The 23889-nt window shown below is 36.1% G+C and overlaps 1 protein-coding gene and 1 pseudogene across 1 annotated transcript; one reads left to right on the top strand and one right to left on the bottom strand.

Moving 5' to 3' along the window:
* The first annotated feature begins 16549 nt into the window (after nucleotides 1–16549).
* On the top strand, nucleotides 16550–19219 carry LOC109100822 (homeobox protein MSH-C-like). Its single transcript, XM_019114257.2, has 2 exons — nucleotides 16550–17114; nucleotides 17631–19219. The coding sequence occupies exons 1-2, from the start codon at nucleotides 16712–16714 to the stop codon at nucleotides 18044–18046; spliced, it is 819 nt and encodes a 272-aa protein (XP_018969802.1). The 5' UTR covers nucleotides 16550–16711; the 3' UTR covers nucleotides 18047–19219.
* Nucleotides 19220–19964: 745 nt separating this feature from the next.
* LOC109101160 lies at nucleotides 19965–22949 on the bottom strand (annotated as a pseudogene).
* Nucleotides 22950–23889: the final 940 nt, after the last annotated feature.

The following is a 23889-nucleotide window of genomic DNA, read 5'->3' on the forward strand; positions in this document are numbered from 1 at the left end:
ATACGGTGAAATGGAGAGACACAGAGGAGACTGTTGACAAAAGAATTATTGAAAAAAGTTGTTATTTTTGTTTTTTTTTTTCGCTTACAAAAAGTCTTTCTGTCGCTTCATATAACCCAGATTGAATGTCTGATGGCAGATGGAGTATTCTGATGACGACTTTCATTCCTTTCCTGGACCTTGACAGTGTTACTTACTTGGCAGTCTATGGGACAGTCTCAAGCCTCCAGGTTTTCTTAATCTCAAAGATTTATCTTAAATTGTGTTCCAAAGACGAATGGAACTTTTACGGGTTTGGAATGACATGGGGGTAAGTGATTAATGACAAAAAAAAATTATTTTGGGGTGGAGTATCCCTTTAAGTGTCATCATCTGACTGACTGTGATGAAAAGTGCTCTCATAGTGTCAGAGAAGCAGCATTGTGTGTTAGTTTCATAAATACTCATTTGTATTACATAATTTTTTTTTAAATCATACTTTAAATTACAGTCAAGATATCCTTCAGAAAAAAAGTAAGCTACACTACAAACTCCTAAAAAAGGTGGCCAACTATGCTGAAGATGGGGGCAGTGGGTGCATACAACAGTTGACCATCAATTTATACTTAAAAGTTCACCACCAATAAAGATAAAACCCCAATTTATGAAACTAAAAATAGTTTAATGCATAGTTATGAACATCAGCATTTGACTATAATATTATATCACTGTGTAAAATCATTGTAATAAACATTATTTTGTAGATTGCTAGAAAAAAAAAACTTGATGCCGCTGATTCATCTGTGCCGAGGTTCAAATTAATCAATAAATCATTTTTTTGTTTGTTTGAACTGGGTCATTTACTGTAAAGGAACCATTCAATCAAATTGATTGACTAAAACGAATCAGAATTTTCAAGCATACGTATATGAGAGAGAGTACAACCGCGTTTATTACCTCAGTTTGCTCCACTGTAAAGTTACGCATGCAGTACAAAGCAATGTAATGATGTTGCATTTTGTCACGCTAGTAATTAGGAAAAGTACCAATTGTTACCAGTAAAGCTACTGTTTTTGGAAAGCTATTGTCAAGCTACTGCAAAATGTAGGTAGGTTAGTGTCGTCACTACTTTGAATTACTAGTTACTCCCTATAACATTAGAAGCAAAGAGACAAAACAATAAGGCTTTCAAAAGGTCCCTAGAGCAGATTAACATAGGTTTTAGATACAGGTTGCTAGGTTAAACAGCCAGCAGTCACAACAAGCGGTTGACCTAGAATATCTATTTCTAATTCTATGTCATTACACTAAACTGGACATCCTTGTGTGTGATGAGGCAGGGAGAGGCAGGGTTCACATGTCCGGCCTGCACATTGTTCAGAGACATTGTCCCAGGGATTGTCTGGCTCCAGACCTCAGAAACCCTAATTACATGTCTGCAAAAACCGCATACAATACCAGACCAACAAGGCAGCTTATCACTTGAGACTCTCCATGCACAATATTCATCCCCATTGTTTTGCTTTTCTCTATGTCTTGTGTCAGAAGTAAAAGGAAGCATATTGTGTTCTTATATACTGTAACAAATAAAGCAAAGTAAACAATAAGTGTCCTATGATTTAACAGGGTGCACAGAGTACTGGCCATGGTTTCGGAAGTCAAATGTAAAACCTGTAAACAGAAAGGTCAATGTATAATGGGAACAAGATTCTTCAACAACAACAACAACAACAAAATGTGTATATCTGGGTATTTATATCAAATATCTGTGATAATTAATGAAAATGTTATTAATGATCACTGCCTAATGAAAGAGATAACTGATAAAAGATGAAACGGTAGGCCCACATACAATCCATAACTTGCTTCTGCTTATCTGCTGTTTCTTCAGAGGCTGCACCAAAAGAACATTAAGGCCATTTGAGTCAGTAATAGGACATGACATACAGAGAAAAACATACAACCTGGGTCAAATATGGTGCTTGTTAAGATAATGAATGCCCCATGTGAACACTATGCTGTACAGCTCTCACGTACCCACTCTGATGAAACTGAAGCCAAAAAACAGACGTTTGCACTAAACTGTATTTTATGCTGAATATTTGCCCACAAACATTCCTTTGCATTTTGCATGGCAAAGACCCACATTCTCTTACTAAACAGACACCAAGGAAGTCCAAGCTATAAAAATATAACTATAATAATATATCTATACTTGATTTTCTATTCTATACTTTTGATTTCTAATTCATCTACTTGTTTTCTTTTATTTATTAAAAAAACTTGACCCTCTAACATAGCACTCTCTATTCTGTTTCTATTCTGTTTACTTGTTTTGTTTTGTTTTTATTTATTAAAATAAAAACTGGACCCTATAACACTAGTGTTCTCAGTAAAACTTTAGAATACTGTTCCGTCATTAATGAATAGCTAAGTACACATTTGTAACACAATATTAGCACTCTAGTAACTACTAGTTACTAACAAGTAAGCAATAGTGAATTATAGTGCTTAATCTAATGTGGTAGTTCACTGTTAGGTAATTAGGAACTAATTAGGTTTTCCATACCTCCCCAAGAACCAGTAAGAACTACTGTAAACAGGTTCATAATTAAAATGAATAATGCATAAGGTATAATTAATTCTAAAATGAAGGTCATGGTAACCCACTAGTGTCTCAAGTATTACCAAATTCTTCAGAAGGAATTACTTATTATTTGGATCAGTATTCTAAAGTGAATAACACGATAACTCTCTAATAATTACTGAAATCATTGTAAGCTTTAGAGGTTATTGTAATTCCTTTTGCTAGATTTGGTAACACTACTAGTGGGTTACAGAGATCTTCACTTTAGAATACTGTTCCAAATAATTAGTAGTTTCTTCAGAAGGATGTAGTAACACTTGAGTCATTACTATCAAAAACCTTACATATATCTCAAAAGCTTACAGTGGCGTCAGTCAATATTAGGGAGTTATCATGCTTTTCACTTTAGAATATTGATCCAAATGATTAGTAGTTCCTTTAGAAGGATTTGGTAATACTTGAGTCATTACTAGTGGGTTACCATGATCTTCACTTTAGAATTAATTATACATTATGCATAATTCACAATAATTATGAACCTGTATAGTAGCTCTAGTTCTCCGGGATATATGCAAAAAATCGCAGTTACTGATTAGCTAATAGTGAATACCACTTTCAACTGAGCAATATTACTTACTAAATCATTAATCAGAGTTTCTTGTTAGTTAATAGTAGTTACAAGAATGTTATTAGTGCATTAGTTATTTGTTCCTGTGTAGTTATTCATTAATGACAGAACAGTATTCTTAAGTGTTACCATGTTCTCTATTCTTTTTCTATTCTATCTATATTTTTAATTATTATAAAAGATAATAAGAACTTGACCTTTTTATTCCTTCTATTTATTTATTTTTGATTTACAACATGTACTGCATTAGACTAGGATTTGTCACAGCACTTATATATTATGGCTTCATTGTTGGTTTGATTGCTTCTTGGATTGCTTTGGATAAAAGCGTCTGCTAGATAATTAAATGTAACTGTAAAAATATAAAAATATAATACATATTATGCACTAAATATTAAACACAATTACTTTAATGATGCTTACTTTATCCATTTAGTCCATAACTTTCTGTATTTAAACTACAATATTGTGAAAGATCAAGTTTCTTTTAAAAGACAGTCTAACACTCCATAGTTGGCAATGACAAGATGTGCAGTTTACTGTATTAAAATATAACAAGCTACTAAAAGTCAACAGGGAAGCTTGAGCTCTTTTTAAACTCTGCCTCATATAAATAATGCAGAACTTGATGATTCTTACTAAATTATAATTGCATTATTGGTTTACGTAGCCTCCCGAAGTATCCCAAAGGGAAGTTCTTTGGCAAAGACTTGCTTTAATATGTCCTGAAATTGTTACCAGCTGACTTGGCTACAGGAAATAAGTCTCTCTTAAAAACCTCAAAGCAAATAATACTAGTAGCAAGCCTTTTTGGTTTTATCGTTGTCCATCCAATTGTGACATGTAAACAACTTGCCTTTTAGTATTTCATTACAAGTATTTTTGTTTAATACTTTGCACAAAGTCTGTGATATCATTTAGTCTCATCAATCTGTCGTCTCCCGAGGTTAGTTTTATTCATGCTACTATGAAAGCACCTCTTGACCTTCTAACACTCTTGAGACTAACATCAGAGCCTTGTGGAGCCAGATCAAACCCATAATAGCCCTGTGTTCTTTTTTTCTCTCTTTCTCCGCATGAGACAGGACACAATGTCTTCAGGCAGTGGTGTAAAGTACACCCTGACAGCAAACTTAGATAGTAAATATCACACCAAGAAGGTATTTCACCTCAGCTTAAACAAGCAGATTTTTTAGAACTTGTTTACAACTACGCTGAATTAGTCAACCGGCCAGATCTGTTCGCCACATGATAGATCTTTTTTTTTTTTTTGCATTACATTATGCCCGGCTTTGGGCTGTGGGAGAGATTTCATTTGTTTCCTTTTTCAGACAGCCAGAGAAAGACAAAGTATGTTTGGATGGTGACATCATACATGCTGAAGCATTCAAAGGGCCCAATGGAGAAAGTCTGGTCTGCATGTCTGGTATCTACCTGGTTTCCAACTTTATCATTTAGAACTTCTACAGAGTGGAGAATAACAAGCTCTAAAGGTTCACAGTACAGAACTTGAAGTAGTATAAAAGTAGCCACAGAAGTTAATAACCACCCCACCCCACCCCCCCCCACACACACACACACACATGGCACAACATCACATTTAATACTGTTAATTGTGGATAGAAAATACATAAATACATACATACATAAATACCTACATACTTTCCATAATTTAGATTGAAAAATATAGATTATGAAAAATATAACAAGAAAATAAAAGTTTTTTTTAATTAAAATAACTATTGTTATATATAACACAGTTGTGTCATTACATTTTGTAAATTTATTTTATTTTTATTTTTTTGCAAGATTTTGTTGATTCAGGTAGTTGTAGTGCTGGTGTACAAGTTAAACCACATGTAATTCCATTTGTGTTCCATCACCTTAAACTGTGTGTCTAAAATTCTAAGGTAACTAGTAAATAGAGTAGTAATTCACCCTATCGAATTGTGAATGTAATTAAGAGAAAAGTAACCATGCAGCCCTGGGCAGGCAATAACACGAAGTGGAGTTGATTCAAGAAAACCCTCCGAAAGTACTTAGTGAAATTAGACCAGAACTGATAACATCTACTTACCAAACTTAATTAGTTCAGGCACTCAGATGTTTCAGAGTATTCCAAGCTGTCTATTGAAAGGCTGTCCCATCCTAGGTTTTTGTTCTTGGCAAATGCAATGCTTCTCGACTGCTTTTTTATCACTGCTATGTGTCATACCAAGACATGCACTGGTCTAATACAATGGATGATATTTTAAAAGCTGTCTTTGATCTGAAAAGGAAAAAGAAGCCACAGAGAATCTATGAACCAAGTTCAGAGAGAAGACACATGATTGAGATATGTCAAAAACAACTAACGGTACTTTTCTTTGACATCACAGGTGACACGCAAAACCCGAAAGCAGTGGGGGGAGAAGGCACACTGTTGAGAACTGAGAAGTCTGTGTTTTCTCAATGTGGCCCCCGCTCCAAACCTTGCTGATGTGAAGGAAAGTCATGCAGTGGTGACTTTCGACCGTCAGCATCGGGGGAGTCCAGCTCCCTTGTCTGCTTAAGCCTCTTGATATGAGTGTGAAAGTTGTTAATAAAGGTTTCAAAGGGAGAGATGAAAAGGAGGAGAAATTGAGCAGCCTGGGCAGCATTATTCCCGCTCTGTATGGTGACTGCCCTGGCGGAGGTGTTCCCCGACTGCAGGGGCTCGAAGAGGTCGGCGGAGATGTCGCCACCATCGCCCAAGGGCAGGGGCGAAATCACTCGCCTCTCACAGGCTTCAAAGAGCTGGGCAATTACACTCAAGTAGCCAAATGAATAGATGTCTCAGCTTGCCAGCAGTTTCTTCAGAGAAACAGAGGAGGCCTTTGAGAGGGAGAGGAGGGGAGAGCCACACCTTATGAGTAATGTGTAACAACTCGTTTGATAATTGCAGGGGGAAAAAGCTGCCCGTCTTCTATCCCGAAAAAAGCAACCCGCGCCAGCCGCTGGCTCTGATCACAGACAGAAAAACCGGAGGGAAAAAGGCCGAGTGGCAGTGCTCCATATGAGCAATGTTGTTTAGAGAAGGCATCCATTGTGAATGCTACTCTCGAGCAGTGGCACATACGAAGTCAGCTTCCCATTGAGTGGGCTGAAAAGGGCCTTTGATTGGGAAATTGCTCTGGCAGGAGAGCACACCTGCAGAGAGTGCTCTATAGAGCCTTTTGGAGGGCCCAGCAGCTGCCAGAGCTGTAAGTCTGGGCACCTAGTGGGTTGAAGAATAGAAGCTGTGGAGTCTTTCAATGCAAAGCCACTTAGTAACAGAAGGCATGTGCCAAGCTTGCAAAGGCAGAATGAAAAGTGCCCTTTGGAGTTGACTAAATATCAGGGGGGCACTTCTTCGAAACTCCCCCAACCCCTTCTATTGCACTTCTATTTGTGAGAACAATAACAGACCTGAGAGCCCAAACCGCAGAAATATACCAACAATCGCCAGGGAGAGGGGCAAGGAACTCAGCCGGAGTGTGGAAGCCATCAATTACACAGAGCAAAAGTTAAAAACCCAGCGGGACCAACACATTAGAATGCAGAGATATGCAGGCCTGCAGGCGATGGACGGCTCTACTGTGCTGTGGTTGAGGCCCCAGAAATGTACTGTGTGAAAGAATATGGACCATGACTGAGAACATTCGACCACAAGCCTCGGTTTTATGCAAGGTTCCATCGTTCATTGTTTGGAACGCTATCTTTCGGAGGCTTGTATAATGCAAAATTGTTCTTAAAGGGACAGTACACCCCAAATAACAAAAAATCTGTCATCATTTACTCATGCTCATATCATTCCAAACTTGTGTGGCTTTCAAAAAAAGATATTTTGAGAAATGCTGTTTCAATTATATGGACAAAAACAGTTCGTGAGAGAGAGCTAGAACGACATGAGGGTGAGTAAACTGACAGAATTTCCATTTTTGGCTGAACTTGTTGAATGCAGCATAGTCTCCATATAAACCCAACATAAGGTTTAACAAGACTTCCACTGTATACCACTTTGGAAAATCTCATCTGAAAGACTTCAAGGGATCAAAAGCATTTGACTGTCCGGGCACTGAGGTCCCAGATCCCCTTGCGTTCTTTCGGCTGAATCCCTCTGAAGACACCGCCTGACACATAGAGAGCCATGTGCAAGAATCACACAAAGCATTGTCAATTGAAGTATCTCCCAGCAGCTAATTTATGATGCCCTCAAAGCAATTTTCACAGTCAGAAAAGTGCAATTGTATTTTCCAGCTCATTAAACCCAAGCACAACAAAGCTTTCATCCTTTCAACCCCCTCCCTCTCTTTCCACCCCTCCAACACACAGTCTGCATTTCAAAAGAGGCAACATGAAAACACAAGCCTCCACTAAGTGTAAAATAAACATTTTGCTCTCATTTCTGTGTTTTTATGGTCACCACCAGGAATCTCTCTGTAGAGCACAGATGAGAGCATGGGGGCTTGAAGTGTTCATAAATGTGGCACAACTCAGATTCAGTGAGAATTTAAGGCTTGTTTATTCAGAGGGCCTCTTTGCTCTCCTCCCTCCCCTTTGTTCTGGGTTTCATGGGAGGACTTGGAAATTGTAATCTCAGGACAATCAGCCTGACTTATTTGTTCAGGCCCTGTCTCACTCGTAATCGCAGTAAACCCTTTAAATCATGTGAATACCTGTTAAAGAGCCTCACTGTGCAGTGCCTGCATTCCCCGGCATCTGAAATCTCCCTGCTTGAAACACTCTCTCATTCTCAAGTGCTTAATATGTGTTAGCAGTTAAATTAATCTCATGTTAAAAAGTGCTCTTGATAGATGGCTCTTGTTTAGTTTTGATCTTTGCTTGTAGGATTTGAATCAACAATTTGGTTTCTGGGTTTCTTTACAAGTTTTCTTGTCTGTTTTTGACTGTAGATGTCTGAGCTTCTAATTATAGACAAGAACCAGCATATCTGCCACAAAGAATCAGGAATTGCATTTGCAATGATTCAAATGACAAACAGGTCATTAAATACACAGAAGTAACAGTGACATGCAGACAAATGCTTTCAGAGTGGTTGACAAGTAAGGTCTGCACAAGAGCAGCCCCATTTGATGCAATTATACATCTCTGCTGAGAGATATGTGCTCTGAGAAACATTAAGTGCTGGTTTTCTGTCAGGCCTCAATCAAAGTTGGGCTGAAGAACCAAAAGGGATAATTCACACTTCTGTGAAAACCTAACTCATTGATTCATACAGAGAGATTTTGCGGACAGAGTGAGAGTGGATGGAGCATTCGAACTTGTGGTCACATTCTTTGGTTCCTCACTAAACCACAAAATGGCCACAATTAGTTTCTCATCCCAACAGTCAAAACCATGTGACCACGCTCATTGTCCTTTGCTTTCCCTCAAAAATCTTGGCTTTAATCCACAGCTAAAGTCCAGAAAAATTGCCTCAATTGTCCGCCGTCATCTTTGTGGTGCATCTTAGTGTTATTTGCTTTTTGGTGTAATGGATATTACATTTCCCCTGGAGTAGAAGAGAAAATGAGAAAGTGACTGTAAATGCCAGTAAATGAAAAAATATGCTTATTCTGTCAGGGCATGCAATTAAACTTGATAAACTTGAACATTTAGGAAATTCCCTCAGCATGCTTTATAAATGACCCTGACATGAAAATGATGCTGCAAAACCTCATCACATTTTCTCAAAATCTACTTGCACACAACAATATCCTCTCATTAAAGAGACAGTTCATCCAAAAATGAAAATTCTGTCATCATTTACTCACCCTCATGTTGTTCCAAACCTGTATGACTTTCTTTCTTCTGTGGAACACAAAATAGGATATTTTGAACAACACTGTGTGGAAAAAGACATCGGGACATATCCCAAAATTTCTTATTGAAAAAATCTGAAAGTCCTACAGGGGTATAAACAAATGAGAGTAAGTGATGACAGAAACCCGAACTTCATAAAAAGTTTGATTAAAAAAAAAATGTATTCATATACGGGTCAGTGACAAAAAGGGGTTGGCAAGATGAGAAATTCAAAAATCTTTTAAAAACTTATGAAAGCATGCATCGGATATTTTAAAATGTACACAGCATGTTTATGTTGGTTTTATGTAATTAAAAATGACATATGTACCATTTTTTTTACAAAAGTTAAGACTGAATGTACATGAAAATGTCAAATGGTGTAACCACCAAAGAATGATACATATTAAATATTCTATCCACCTAGATGGCTACCTAGCGTAAACTCCGGTGAGAATATGCTAGTCTCGCAAGAAACAAGTTTTGTTTACAGCAAAGGAAAACCAGTGTCCTCTTGGCTTATACTGAAATCCTCTGACATTTTTCTTTACAAATCCTCTTTTTGTACTACTAATTCATGACTGGTGTTTTGTTTTGCTCTCTCCTCTGCACTTCCGTGTTTGCTTACGTCCTACGTCATCTGCTGGGCGCCACTCTCTCGTGAACATGTGTATGACAGTTAGCAGAAGTTAGAGATTAAGGTTTATAAAATTGTAAATATGGATATTTTTCTTACACAAACACATTGCGTCGCTTCAGAAGGCCTTTATTAACCCCCCAGAGCCGTGTGGACTTTTATAATGGATTGTTTCAATTTTTTGAACTTTAAATTTTGGGCTACCATCCACTGCCATTATAAAGCTTTGGAAGAGCCAGGATGTTTTTTAATATAACTCTGATTGTATTCGTCTGAAAGAAGAATGTTATATACACATAGGACGACTTGCGGGTGAGTAAATCATGTGGTAATTTTCATTTTTGGGTGAACTTTTCCTTTAATTAAATAGTATTAATGTAAGATTATGCCAAACTAGCTGATCTGGTGTTTTATTGAGAATTTCACCTTTTTTTAAATAAGATCAATTATTTGGTACAAAGTTTTTATGGTTACACCACATTGACATATTTGCAATCATCCCCCAAATATTCTCTCAAAATAAATTAAAGCCAGAAATTTTAGACTTGCTCCACAAAAAAGAGAATTTATTCAATTAATTTGCACATTTATTTTTGAAATTTTAACCCTTTTAAACTGAATGAAACCATATGGACACAAAAAAATTTGCGTCACATGATTAACCCATATACAGATTCATATTGTCTCTCATTAAAAAAATATTTTATACACAAGAAAAACATGTATTTATCAAATGAAAAAAAAAAAAAATAAATAAAAAAATTAACCCAGTGAATGGTGTAACACTTTGTGCTTTGTAGCTAGTAAAGTTAGCCAGCTAACAAGCAGTACAATAGCTAAATACTGTCCCCAAAAGAGTCATTAATTTGGTTATGCTGCTTTAATTCATGTTTTGGTTAAGTTTCAGACTAGGGTTGGCATTTGTGTTATTTTCAATAAAATACTATATATTTTTGTTGTACATACATATATAAAAATACCATATATTTTTATTATGCATACATATCTTGTTCATTTGCATAAAACACTCCATGAGTAATGTGTATCAGTTTGTACAAAAATGACTGAGAAATGGACAGCTGCATTAATAGGTTCATGGCTCTGGTGTGTTCAGTCTCTCAGCTGGGATGCTCAGCAGTTCATGGGCAGCTTATCCTTATAATTGTTCGAAAACATGAGTGCGACAATTGAGCTAAAGCAGGCAAGATTTTTCTGTGGGGAAGTCAAATGGCTTTAGGATTGGGGCCATGATGTTAGCCTAAATTGATTGGGTCAGGTCAAGCTGTTGTTAAGTCAAATAAAAGGTCAAGATACTTTCTACTTATCCGTGTCACCTGAGGCCTCTGTTTTAAGTGCCCCCTCTGGGCAGAGAAAAATATCTTAAGGAAACCCTATGCGCATGGACATAAACACAAGTCCACCTTGCCAAAGCAGTTTCCTTTTGGGGCAGTTAAGCATTTATGAGGCCTGACCTCCGCCAGTTTCACTTGCAACAACCCGTCGGGTTCTAGTTCAAAAAGACGGCAAGAGAACACCGGTCAGAAAGTGAAGAAATACTAGAGAAATAACTCGACCCAGGCCTTTTTTTATAAACCACTTATATTATGCAACAAATTTTATTATGCTAAACAATCTGCTACTATTCATAGATGACAACTTTATTTTAAATGCATATTAATGCTTACGTGTCAGGAAAAAAAAAAAAAAAAAAAAGATTGTTAATGAGTATTTGAATGTGACCTACACACTCTCAGGTGAAACAACAAACTTGATAAAATTATAAAAATAAAATACTTTAGTGACTAGAAAAATAATAATAGGAAAGAGACGACAAAAATAATACAATGAAATGGTAACAGACACCTCAGTGTAGAGCGATATAGATTTTTGATAACATTTACATAACACTTTTTGGAGGCTTGGAATTTAATTGGTGCTCTTGTTTTCTGTCACTGATACAGCAATAATCATTATCCAAGGGGTAATTCTCCCCAGACTTGGCAAAGTCATTACTGTGAGATGTAAATGATAGTTTTCATTTTTCCTCAGTGGGATACAGCCATTGCGCTCTGCCTACTTCTGTCACATCAACACTTCATCTTGGCCACCATTTCACAGAGGGCTATAACTGTGTCCCTTTGTGCTTCTGACAAGAGTTTAAGGTTCCAGTTATCTCTATAAAACCCGGGAACAATGCTCAGATGTAATCCTGTTGGAGCTTGATGCCACTTGCTGGATTTTTATGCAAGCAGTCAGTTAACGTCCCTTGTGACAACTACTTCATCTTAGGTTGACTTCTCAAAGTGCTCTTTAGCTTTTAAGCAAATGGATACTCTACATTTTTAAAGAGCTATAATTAGCGCAATTGCTCTACAACATACTCGTTTGCATTCAAGCCTCTAAGGTTTTGATATTTTGCACTGGATCAGCCAACTTTCAGTCACACTGTGAAAATGTCCATCCTACTCCATGGTGACCTTGAAGGACTGATCTGCTTTCAAGGCCTATAATGACTTCTGACATAGTTTACTTGACTCCACGCTGTGACAGAAATGTCTTCGGGAGTCAAAGGCGGAAATCTCTGAAACAGGGCACCACTTTGAAACTTTAAAGCCAAACACAGTGAGATTATACTTCAAGGGGGATTTTTTTTTTCATAAAGGTATATGTATAAAAATGTGAATGATAATAGGATAGATATATAATATTCTGAATATTTTCCTGCATAATTATGCTGATTTGACAGGCTTAAATCATTTGCAAGCAATAACCTCCTACCACTAAATGATATGGACATACGGAATGGAAAAATAAAATAATAACTATCAGAACTTACATCTTGAGCATGAACCTAATATGCGCAAAAGGCTGAAAAGCAGCCAAATTTAAGGACAGCCATACAGAGACTGCACCCCACTAAGGCACCACTTGATATAGAGATAAAAACGCTCAACATTGGACTACTGTAATGTGCGTATGTAAATTGATCTTGACAAGCCAAAGTATTATCCACAGAACAAGATCTGATTAAAAAAACAAAAACCTTGAAGCCAAAAGTTCAAGTTCTATGCCTTAGAGTATTCAAAAACACTGATCTCATTTAAAATGGTTACTTGTACCCTTTAAAAACTCTGCGAGGATTTTCTTTGATCGTCTAAAAGCCTATGATTATCATAACATGATGCCAATACAATCTGTACGGATAAGCCGCAAGATTTAATGTTTGTAGACGGTCCATTTTAGTGGAGACTACAGAAAAGCATAGACTTGGTTATGAAGATGGAAATCTGTGAAGATGACAGTCTGAGATTTTATATGCTTAGAAGTATTGCTTTCTCAAAGGTTTTCATGGTCCAAATAGAAAAGAGGCACATATCAGAAAGACACTAAAATGCTAGGATGAGATCACAAAATAGAGCTGTAAAACCACAGCTGAGATAGGTCTGTGACCTTAAACTCCATAAAGGGTATGTGTTTATGTGTGTGTGTGTGAGGAGGGAGTTGCATCCCTGTACTATGGCATAACCGCACATCTGTGATTGGCTCGACGAACAGCATGTCAGCGCGGCTGGAGATGGTATGAAACGTCTTGAACTATTAATGTCAGTTGGGCCAACACGATGCCAGTTTAACTAAAACATCAACTATCCATCACACATTTGTGTATGAACACTATTGCATCATACAAGATATTGACATAATTATGAAACATTAGTCTAAATTGGCATTAAAAAGACATTTAATGTCATGTAAATCTGGAATATTTATTTAACTATGCAACTATGCACACTTAAGTTTGCTTATGTCCAGTGAACTAGGAGCAAACAAAAATGTATCACTCTATAACTGACACAACTTTTCCCAATAATTTTCCCTTCAAAAAGATGCATTTTCCAACCACAAGAGTCTCTCAGCAATCAGCATAGAATTCTGCTTGGCTTTATTTTTTTAAACATGAGAATCAAAGCTAAGGATGCATGAGAAATCTATGTAACCCCCCTTGGACATAGACAAACATTCCATCAAGAATCAGATCTTTGCAAAACTTTGAACTCATGCACAGAGGACTAACATAAACAGTATTGTACTGCTTAAGAGCAATTGTTCCATTGGCAGAGCAATAGTCAAGTCATGAGGGATTCCCAAAGAATAACATTGGGTGTTTACATTTCAAGCAATTATACTAACCTCAAGAAGAGTAACAGGAAAAATTAATTATTCAATAAAAAAGGTTGAGAGTCAAGGGAGACTGGAGGAAAGTTACGCATGACATTGAATTCCCCAGAGATGAAATAATGTCCTGAGATGACGGCAAAGGAAATGACTAAATAGCTATATAGAAGCAAAAGGCAACAGCGATGTCCTCAGATAGAAATCTTAATGTGCTCTTTTAACAAATCAACTTTGACATTGGCTCTAAGAATTATGAAAAGCTTGGTTTTTTAACAAATAATGAGGACATTGTGGCACACTCAACAGTAATTTAAGTCTGGCTTTAATCCTGGTAATACCAGGAAAATCATATATTCATCTTATATGTGTTCATCTATATATATATATATATATATATATATATATATATATATATATATATATATATCTGTCTATCTTCAGAAGAATTTTACAGTCCACTTGTGCAATTGTAATATCAAAAAGTAAATATTTCATGTCTCACATTAATGCCATGTAAATGCCAAGAACATTTAGTTTATCCTATGTCAACTCTACTGAATTAATTTAGCAGTAAGCTAAATATGTGCTCTTTAACTAATAATTTTGCATACAACAAAAAAATCTCACTTTAAAGGGGCAATAATTGTAAAACGGCTTTTAAAATCACTTGATTTTAAGAAACTCCATATCAGATATGAAAATATTCCAGTTATATGTCAGTACAGAGTACAAGGGAATGATAGTCTTAAATGTCCTGTTTTCTGTACACGTTTATATAAATATAAAAGTTGTTTGGTATCTTTCACATCTTAACCATGTTAGCTTCTGCCATATTGGGGTAATGAGTAGCACATAGACACACTACACTACTTACAGTATTTTGCTTTGTAATAAATCAGAGAACCACTTCCTTAGTAAATGTTTCAGTATGTGCACTGGTTTTGAAGAACACTTGGAGTGGTATTCTCATGGGAGGAGGTTACATGGGCCTAGCAATTACATTCACCAAGGATATCGCTGAAAAACCACCTTACTGAGAGCAGGCACTGTGGATCAGCAGAAAAAAACAGTCCACTTTTTTCTCACTGATGCTGTTGGATTGAAAGACATTTATAACACAGGAAGTCCACAACAACACATATTTTACAAGACCTATTAACAGATAGAAAAGGCATTTGGCTTTATTCTTAACAAACTGTTTAACAAATATTTCTAAATCCTATTTAATAGACTGCACCAGTCTAATTTTAAAATATCAAACATGAGACTGTATTACTGGTTTGAATCAGAATCACTGCCAAACAGCAGTTTTGACCAATGAATCATATGGTAGAATGGATTTACACATCTGGCTAGTAACAGATGACCTAATGTCGCGGGTCAACTGTGGAGCTGAACACACAAAAATAATAAGCATCTAATACTGTCTTGGGCTACTAACCCTTTTCTTTTCTTTTTGGTCAGCTAAATATTTTAATTCTACTTGGTTCTGAAACTGACGAATGTCATGATGATCCGCAAGGAAGTCGCTATAGTTATTAAAACCAAACATTCCAGTCTTATGAATTTAAAAACCTTAACGTATTTTTATATAGTATTATTTTAAAACTAAGTACTTAACAATTTCTTAAATATTAAACTAAACGTATAATACTTAAAATGCTTATTAATTTTAGTTAATTTATCTTGATGGCACCAAAGAACTAAATCCGTTTTAAAAGTAGGGTAGAAACTTTCCTGGTATGATGGTCTACTGCCTTATTTCCCCTTTTATATTTTAACAAAAATCTGCAAAACAAACATGCTCCAATAATAAAAATGATCAAGTCCAAAGCTTCCAAAAGGAGACATGTAGTGAGGCAACAGTTAACTGAGTGGTGCGCTGTCTGTGGGAACTGATTGCCCTCTGGCTATTGCCTTGACATTAAACTCTTCGAGGACAATTGGTTAAGTGGAGTTAACTGTTGCATATTCTCCCTGAGGTAGCTTCCTTTTTGATCTTGCCGAGACTGGCGCCTTCCAAAACAGGGCTTGTCTGCGTTATGAAATGCTTTGACTTACGGTGAGGGGTTGCCAGTTGCGCCTCAATAGAGGCTTTCTGCAGTCTTAAAGGGCCAAGACAAGCTTTAAATTGCTGTAATGCAGCGTGACAAAATCATCGTCAGTTCAGTCACATCATTTTGTCCGGTCACAGTTTTACGGAAAAAAGTTTTTTTTTTTTTCTTTTTTTTTTTCATCGAACACAGGCAAAACAGACATTAAGCAATTTATAATTCACATTTTAAAAATCAAATTAAAATGCAACAAAACTACTATCACTAGTCTTAATTTTAGTAGGCTATAGGCATGCATTCAATAAAACCCCTCAAAATTCTATCCCACGTGCGTTATAAAAACGTTTTCCATTATCTCCACTATATAGCGCTTTTATAAAGAAAACACCCAGAAATCGTGGACGAAGAGGCCAAGGAAGTGGTTTGTTTCGCTGTATGTTTTCAATAAGAGTTCAGTTAATGAGTTCGGAGGCCCGCTATACAGACATCCCCTCTGGTTAATTGCAACAAAACTTTTCAAATGGCTCCTTGCCTCCAAGACTGGAGCCCCCAGAGCAATCAATAAACCACCTCGGCAAGACAAGTATGATTAACCATGCAACATTTCTTTCAAAATCATTGTGACGTCTCAAAGAAACTGTTTGACCAATCAGGACTAGCACGCGGAAAGTCATGTGGGTGAAATGTCAAGCCGATTGGAGGGCGGCAGGGGAAAACAGAACTTTTGGAAGTTTATATCTGCGAGTGCGCTCCGCTTGGAGAGTGAGGCGAGCGTCGCAAACGCGCGACGGCAGAAGGGAAAGGCACTGGTGGACGAGTAAAATTCAGGACGACTCACTTATTCTTATTGTATGGCACCTCTATCGTCCATGATGAATTCATTTCAAAGGCCACTCTCACAAGAAGGAAAACTACAGGAACGCAAAAGTGTGGACAAAGAGGAGGCTCAACCCAACGATAAAGCGACTGTCAAAGGATGTAAAGGCAAGGCGCTGAGTCTTCCGTTCAGTGTGGAATCTTTAATATCAGACAGAACAAGCACACGGACTTTATACACGTCATCTGAATCTGGTATTATATCTCCGACATCCGGTGGAGATGAGCGGCTCTCGCCCATGGCTCTTTACGCAGACAGAAAGATCCCAGTGGAGAGCGTCTCCAACCTATCCGACTGCAAGAGAGGAGATGTGGAAGAACTAAATGACAAGGGACAGTCCGGCTGGTTTCAGACACCCTCGTACACTTCTCCGCCAAGTGAGTGGCTCAGCAGGGAAACCTGTCAATAATGTGGCTTGATGATGCATGACAATTACTATAGAAGCATGCATGTTTTAGTTAGCAAAAAGCACTAATAAATACCAGGGAAATCGATTAACATATATATATTAATCAAGCTCATTTGTATTTGAAATTAGATTTTTGTATAAAAATTAAAAGAATGTAGCCTATGTGTAGAGGAAGAGCTTGAGAGTGGAATAATTGAATAGAAATAGAAAAAATACGCATTCCAGTTTAATTAAGACAGTTTATTGGATCAGTCTGAATAAAAAACAGGCTAGCTTGCATATATTTCCGTTTCTGTAAATAGACATTTTATGATTAAGCGATTTCCCATATCCTAATATGCTTCTCATAATGCTGAAAATAAACGTGTAGGATCGGCAGAAGCAACTGTCAATGGAGAGTTATACAATTATATTAATATAATGTTATATAACTGTAACGTAATTCCTTATTATAATAAAGTTTAATTTAATTATGTGTTCGCAGGGCACTCAAGTCCACCTCCATGTCCCCTCAGAAAGCATAAGAACAACCGAAAACCGCGGACCCCGTTCACCACCTCGCAGCTGCTCGCTTTGGAGAGAAAATTTCGTCAAAAACAGTATCTTTCTATTGCAGAGAGAGCGGAATTTTCCAACTCACTCAACCTCACGGAGACTCAAGTTAAAATCTGGTTTCAAAACAGACGAGCGAAGGCAAAAAGACTACAAGAGGCCGAACTTGAGAAACTCAAACTTGCAACCAAGCCATTATTACCTGCGTTCGCCTTTCCGTTCCCACTCGGAACACACGTTGGATCTCCACCCCTCTACGGACCGTCCAGTTCCTTTCCTAGACCTGCGTTACCAGTCCCAGGACTTTTCGGAGGGCCAGTAACCTACGGAATGTATTATTTGTCTTAACCTAGTGAGCACGTCCTTCAAGTCACCGTCTATAGCTGCTGCTGCAGTTCTGCCAGTCACAAGACGAGCGAAGGGATAGCAAATAAGTTTTCTTTAAAGAACTCTGCACCAATTTAAAAGAAATGATTCTTGTGATTTATTCATAAAGTGAGAGTCCCCAAATTAGCTTTAAAAGTGCAATGAATCTTCCCTGAATATTGAAGGCTTTATAAGTATACAGATAACACGATATGTGGCTAATTGTCTTAGTGTCAGAGAAAATAATTTCCAAGAGATTATTTCTTCTGAGGGCACAGCCAAACTGGCAAGTGTCTAGATCAGCATCACTTGCTGATGCGTGATGTACGAGAAACACCTAATGTGCTCTGAAAGGTATGTAGGATGCGCCAGTTCCAACAAAGCTCTTAGATTCAAGAAATTACCTTAGAATTATTACTAAGGGTTTTCTAACTTAAAGAGCTTGTTGCGACTGTCAGCAGAATTTTACAGTAAAAATAAAAAACTGATTTCAGTTCAACTATGTCTTATGACATTGCTACTTTCCAATACTTGGCTATAGGCTGCCAAATTCAGGCCTAAATGGATAGTGTGAGCCTTTTTTAAATGAATACGTATATTTTCACGCAAACCAAATATTTTGTAGCATATTACAAAGATTGTACCCAGATAACTATGATTTGCTAAATGTACACTGCCAATAGGTCCGCTATACCTCTACGTCTTTTTTTTCTTTCATTAATTTGACAGGCTGCCCGGTTTTAGGTTGAAATACGTGGTTTGTTATTCTGTTGGTCTTTATTGAAGAGGAACTAGATGCAGACAAAACCAGCATCGTCCATTATACCATAATTTTACTTAACTTTTCTTCCCAAACGTTTTTACATGCTGTTGCATCCAGTGGATTTTTTGGCCTGTTTATTGATTTTTTCGCCTGTTTAGACATAATCCCTTCAGTAGAGTACATGTATGCTAGTTTGAAAGATTAATGTCTAGATTTTTATTATTGTAAATACACGTATATATTACAGATTTTCCATTCCCTTTTTTGAATAAATTACCAGTTGGATTGTTGATATTTATACACTGTGTTTACATTTATCTTCTGTAAATTATTGTATATTTTATGTATATACAAATTAGAAAAATAATCTTTTCATTAAAAAATAAATCTCACAGAGACTGTGTACAATGCCGTTATTTATGTTCAAAAATATAAAATTTTAATTCAATAATCCTCTAGATTATTTGTTTCTATTTGATCTCCTAAATGAACCTATATAAAATAAATAAATAAATAAATAAATAAAAAATCAATGAGCTACGCAACTCGCTTATGAGATTTGTAACAACTGTTGTTCCATACATTAAATTGTTTCAGAGACAGACGATTATATTACAGATGTTTAATTTAGGCTAATAGGCTCAGCGCTAAATGGACAATATTTTCCAAGAGACACGAAGATGCTTGTAATTATAAACAAAATATTAAGAAATAAAAACATTACAATAACAATCAAAATAAAACATTATTTGTATAAAAAGGTTAGACGTTTTTACGTTGAACATTCAAGACCAAAATTAAAAATAAAGGATCCTGAAGTAGACTCCAGATACGAGCCCTTCAGATAACCACGGTATTTATAGTGTTACAAAATCCATATTTCCGTGAAACCGACTGAAGAACACACTTAGTTGCAATGCGTCTTAGGATTTTATTAGTTCTAGCGTGAGTTTCACACGCCATCATTACATGCATGGATTGATTTGTGTATGAAACATCTAGCGAGATGATTGTGGCATTAGTTGAAAGCAACTTTAGATCTTGAAAGGCTTACATTTATTGGAACATGTAATACATATTTAAAGAGTTAAATATTAAATATATTTTCCTTGACATTAGACTTTCAAATTTCTTGCCACAGCCAAGTGAAAAGTTTTACATCTGATTATTAATCTCAACCATATATAGAGAGAAGACATCTTTTTAAAGATTGCTTTCACAAGTTTTATTACTTTATTACAAAAATACTGCTCTGGAGAAACAAATGCTTTGACAAGCTAATGTGATAAATTGTTTGCATTCGATAAAAACTTTGGCCTACTTCTTCCTCTGAAGCCTCTGATTGAGCCTTGACCAAAGCAAATGGATGATGGAACTCTGGAGGAAAGATAATAATCAACACATAGTTCTGATCACTGAGTCTACAGGGTAATGAAGCTTAATCAAGCATTTATATGAATCCATGACCATGAATCCACCCTCTTGTATGAATATCGTGTCTTTAGATTAGCTGTCTGCATTGATTCGGTTTCTACAGTCTTTGTGTTTTCTGGCTCTACGGTCAAGGAGAAGTCCATCGACTCACTTTCTTGTTGAATAGTTGGTGTTTCAGAAACCTCCATATGTGCATCCTTCTGCTGTTGGGTCTTTTTTTCTTGCTTTCTGTTGATTTGCATCAGATTATGATAAAAAAAAATTCTTAAATAGCCAAAAATGTAATTATATAAGGCTTTTTAGCTGAAATATTGAAATGACTTGATATGAAAGAAAAGGAAGAATTTCTATAATCAAAAAATGAAAAACAATTTACATTAGTATTAATATCAAGCCTTCCGCTCATTTTTGCTTTGTCAAATCTTAAATCTGCTGGATAGCCATGTGTTCTGATGAGATGATATTTCCTCTCTTTGCTTGTTTTGAATTTCAGTCAACATCCTTTCACCAAGCACTCATACTGAAAATCAATATTAACAAGTCACAATCAGCAAAAAAAATGTATATATATATATATATAAAAATAAATTAGCAAATCTGAAAAAAATATTTGCTAGTTTAAACGGAGCGTATGAGGAGGAGGAAAAGTGTACTCACATATTCTTTATTTCTGTGCCATTAAAATCAGTGTTTCAATGTTTCAAGCTGCTACAAAACACACACTGCATTTAACGCAACTTTCCGTTGAAACCAGTAGGTGGCAGCATTTCGCTACATAAAAAAAAGATGTTTGCTCTCATTTAATTTGATGTATACTCTTCTGTGCAAATGTATAATATAGTTATGAATCTCAATTATTAAGTGATTTTATGTAGTATTTCCAGTGAGAAAGTAACATAAAAAACATCAAATGTATATGTGGTTAGCATGCACTACGAAAAACTGTTTTTGTTCTATCGTCCAATCGTTTTTATAGCCGTTATTCCTATCTGGCATGCAATTACCCAGATAATTAATGGAAGACTGCCTGGAGTGACACTGCAATTCTTATCAACTTAAACTGTGGTAAATTAAATTAAATCTAGTATACATACAGTATAGTCCTACAAATTCCACTGAAAGTGATCACACAGCCTCTTACAACAAGTAAAAACAACAGGTAGGCCTACAGTATCACTCACTACACTCCTATAACATCTGATATTACCATGCATTGTTTCTCCACCATGATCTTGAAGAGGGAGTCATGCCACTCCAAGGTGTGCATCTCCAGCAGTCGGTTTGATGGAAATGAGCGCTTGCAGTTGGAACACACATTTCGATGTAATGAATTGTAGTGGTGCTCATACCCTTCCAGCGTGTCAAATAACTGCCTGCATCCCACAATGTGACATCTGAACTCAGAGATACTGGGAAGAGGGTTGAGAAATTAGTGGATGAGTTATTATGTGGTAAATTGGTTTTTGGTCAAGATGTTTTTGCTACTCATCCAAGCGAGGTCATCAGTAAACTCGGTCTAGATTCCCCAGCTCTTGACCTACTGTGACATTACTCAATAATAATACTAAAATCTACACTACTGATACTTACAGTAATCTATCAGGTTACATAAAGACAGCTACAAAGAAAGAAACATCCATTTGACCATAATAAATAGCATATGCAAGAACATCTTATAACGACCTGGACTGATATTCTTTATAGACATGCTAATTATTTAGTTTTAAAAGTTTGAACAAATAAGATGAATACTAATGATTTAAACTGTACCTACCGATTAATTCTATGATTATAAGCAATTTGTTAATTCATTATTTGCCTAATTACAAAGCAATATTAATGGTGAAACGGCATTACTCCCGTCGGAGGATGTTCATCATCTGCAATAGCCGTCACGACGTGCTGTAGCTACACCTGCCTGTATGTCGCCATCCTGTTGAATTACACATTGAGGAATAGGGATATTGGTAAATATCCCACCATCAGATCACAGACGTCATGTAATTTCTTCGTCACTCTTAAATAACACACTGAGAGATAAACATGCAATTGCTGTTATATTAGCAGAAGGATTCTGCAAGAATTCGTGGTGCTGTAGACCCCAATAGTTGAATTCATCCAGGTTGCAGAATTATGTTCAGTATATATCAACATGCTCCATGTATAACCCGGTTTGCGATTCCGTGTTCAAATAAAAGCCCTCAAACTAAAAGCAAATTGAGGGCAAGTTGTCCAAACTTTTTTCTTCTTCTTCTTTTGTAATATCCCTTTTGTAATAACGAACAAGACCTAGTTCCTCAATGACACAATCTTCCAGGAGATTACGTCATTTTTGTTGGGAAAGTGGCACAAAAATAGGGGTGTACGATTGCATTAGAAACGTGTCATTTTATTTTGATGCAAAACAAAGTATAATCTAATGAAAAAGATTGTTTTATAGCCTTTCTTATAAGTCTGAAAGTCAGTGCCTACATTGTAAATAAGCAGAAAAAAAGAAACTAAAAGCAAAACTGTCAAAACTGCACCTGCAGAATATAACCACAGGATGTCAGCAGAGTCATTATTCCAGTTATGCGTTTCATCCATCCATCTTGTCACAAATTTTATTAATATCTTAATATATTGGCTGAAGTATTACTGACAACAAACTAACAGTTTGAAATGATATTAGTTCTCTTACACGATTATCACAATCAAGTGAACCAGTGGTTCATTTTTTTGATTGTTTCATTATTATTGTTTCATGTCCTTGGCAATATATTAATAATTATTAATAACTAATATTCCAAGTGTTTCTTTTAGTTTACTTTTTTCTAATCAAAATATTAAAATAAGCCTACATTTTATTTGGAATGTTGTTTTAAATGGTAATCATTTTATGTTTGTTTGTTTTTTTTCCTGTGTCCTCAATTTCACTTTTGTCCAAACTTTTTTTTCTTCTTCTTTTGTAATATCCCTTTTGTAATAACGAACAAGACCTAGTTCCTCAATGACATCATCCTCCAGGAGATGACGTCATTTATTGGGAAAGTGCCACAAAAATAGGGGTGTATTTTAGTCATCTTCGTTATCCATTAAAATTTATAGGCAAATCATTCAATTTGAATTCACAGTGTTGCTATTATGACATATCCTTAATTACAATTTGAGCAATTAAATATTTATATATTCATATGTAAGTCATAGAATAAATTTAGCTTTCAGATGATCTCTTTTACTGGGATTGAGACTTTTCTGTTATTGGTTATTCAATTATTCATCTAAGTTATATTTTCAATAGTTTAATAGATTTTATTTTAAATCATATCTATAAAATAAAATTAAATAATATCAAAAGTCATTTATACAATCTGCAAAGGTTTACCCTAGAGGCTTCTTGCCACAGGCAGGGTGACATCTTACCCTAGTTGTGAGCCTCTATGATTAATTTTACATTTTATTCTAAGACACCCTGATAATTTACCCCTAAATACCACAGTGGCTGCATCATCATCATCCTGTACATGCTAAACTTTCTATAGATGTTAGTTTAAAAGTAAATGCACAATCTACTTAGGGGTGTAGGCTATCTTTCCCCATCTTACCCTACTACCAGTGGATTCTGTAAGGTTTCGAGGTATTAATTTGA

The sequence above is a fragment of the Cyprinus carpio genome, chromosome A13 (genome assembly GCF_018340385.1).
Source record: "Cyprinus carpio isolate SPL01 chromosome A13, ASM1834038v1, whole genome shotgun sequence".
Classification (NCBI taxonomy): domain Eukaryota; kingdom Metazoa; phylum Chordata; class Actinopteri; order Cypriniformes; family Cyprinidae; genus Cyprinus; species Cyprinus carpio.

Excerpts from the sequence above, each read along its gene's own strand:
- LOC109100822 (XM_019114257.2), top strand. The coding sequence starts at position 16,712 with ATGGCACCTCTATCGTCCATGATGAATTCATTTCAAAGGCCACTCTCA. Across the intron at positions 17,115-17,630 it reads CTCGTACACTTCTCCGCCAA|GGCACTCAAGTCCACCTCCA; the intron begins GTGAGTGGCTCA and ends ATGTGTTCGCAG.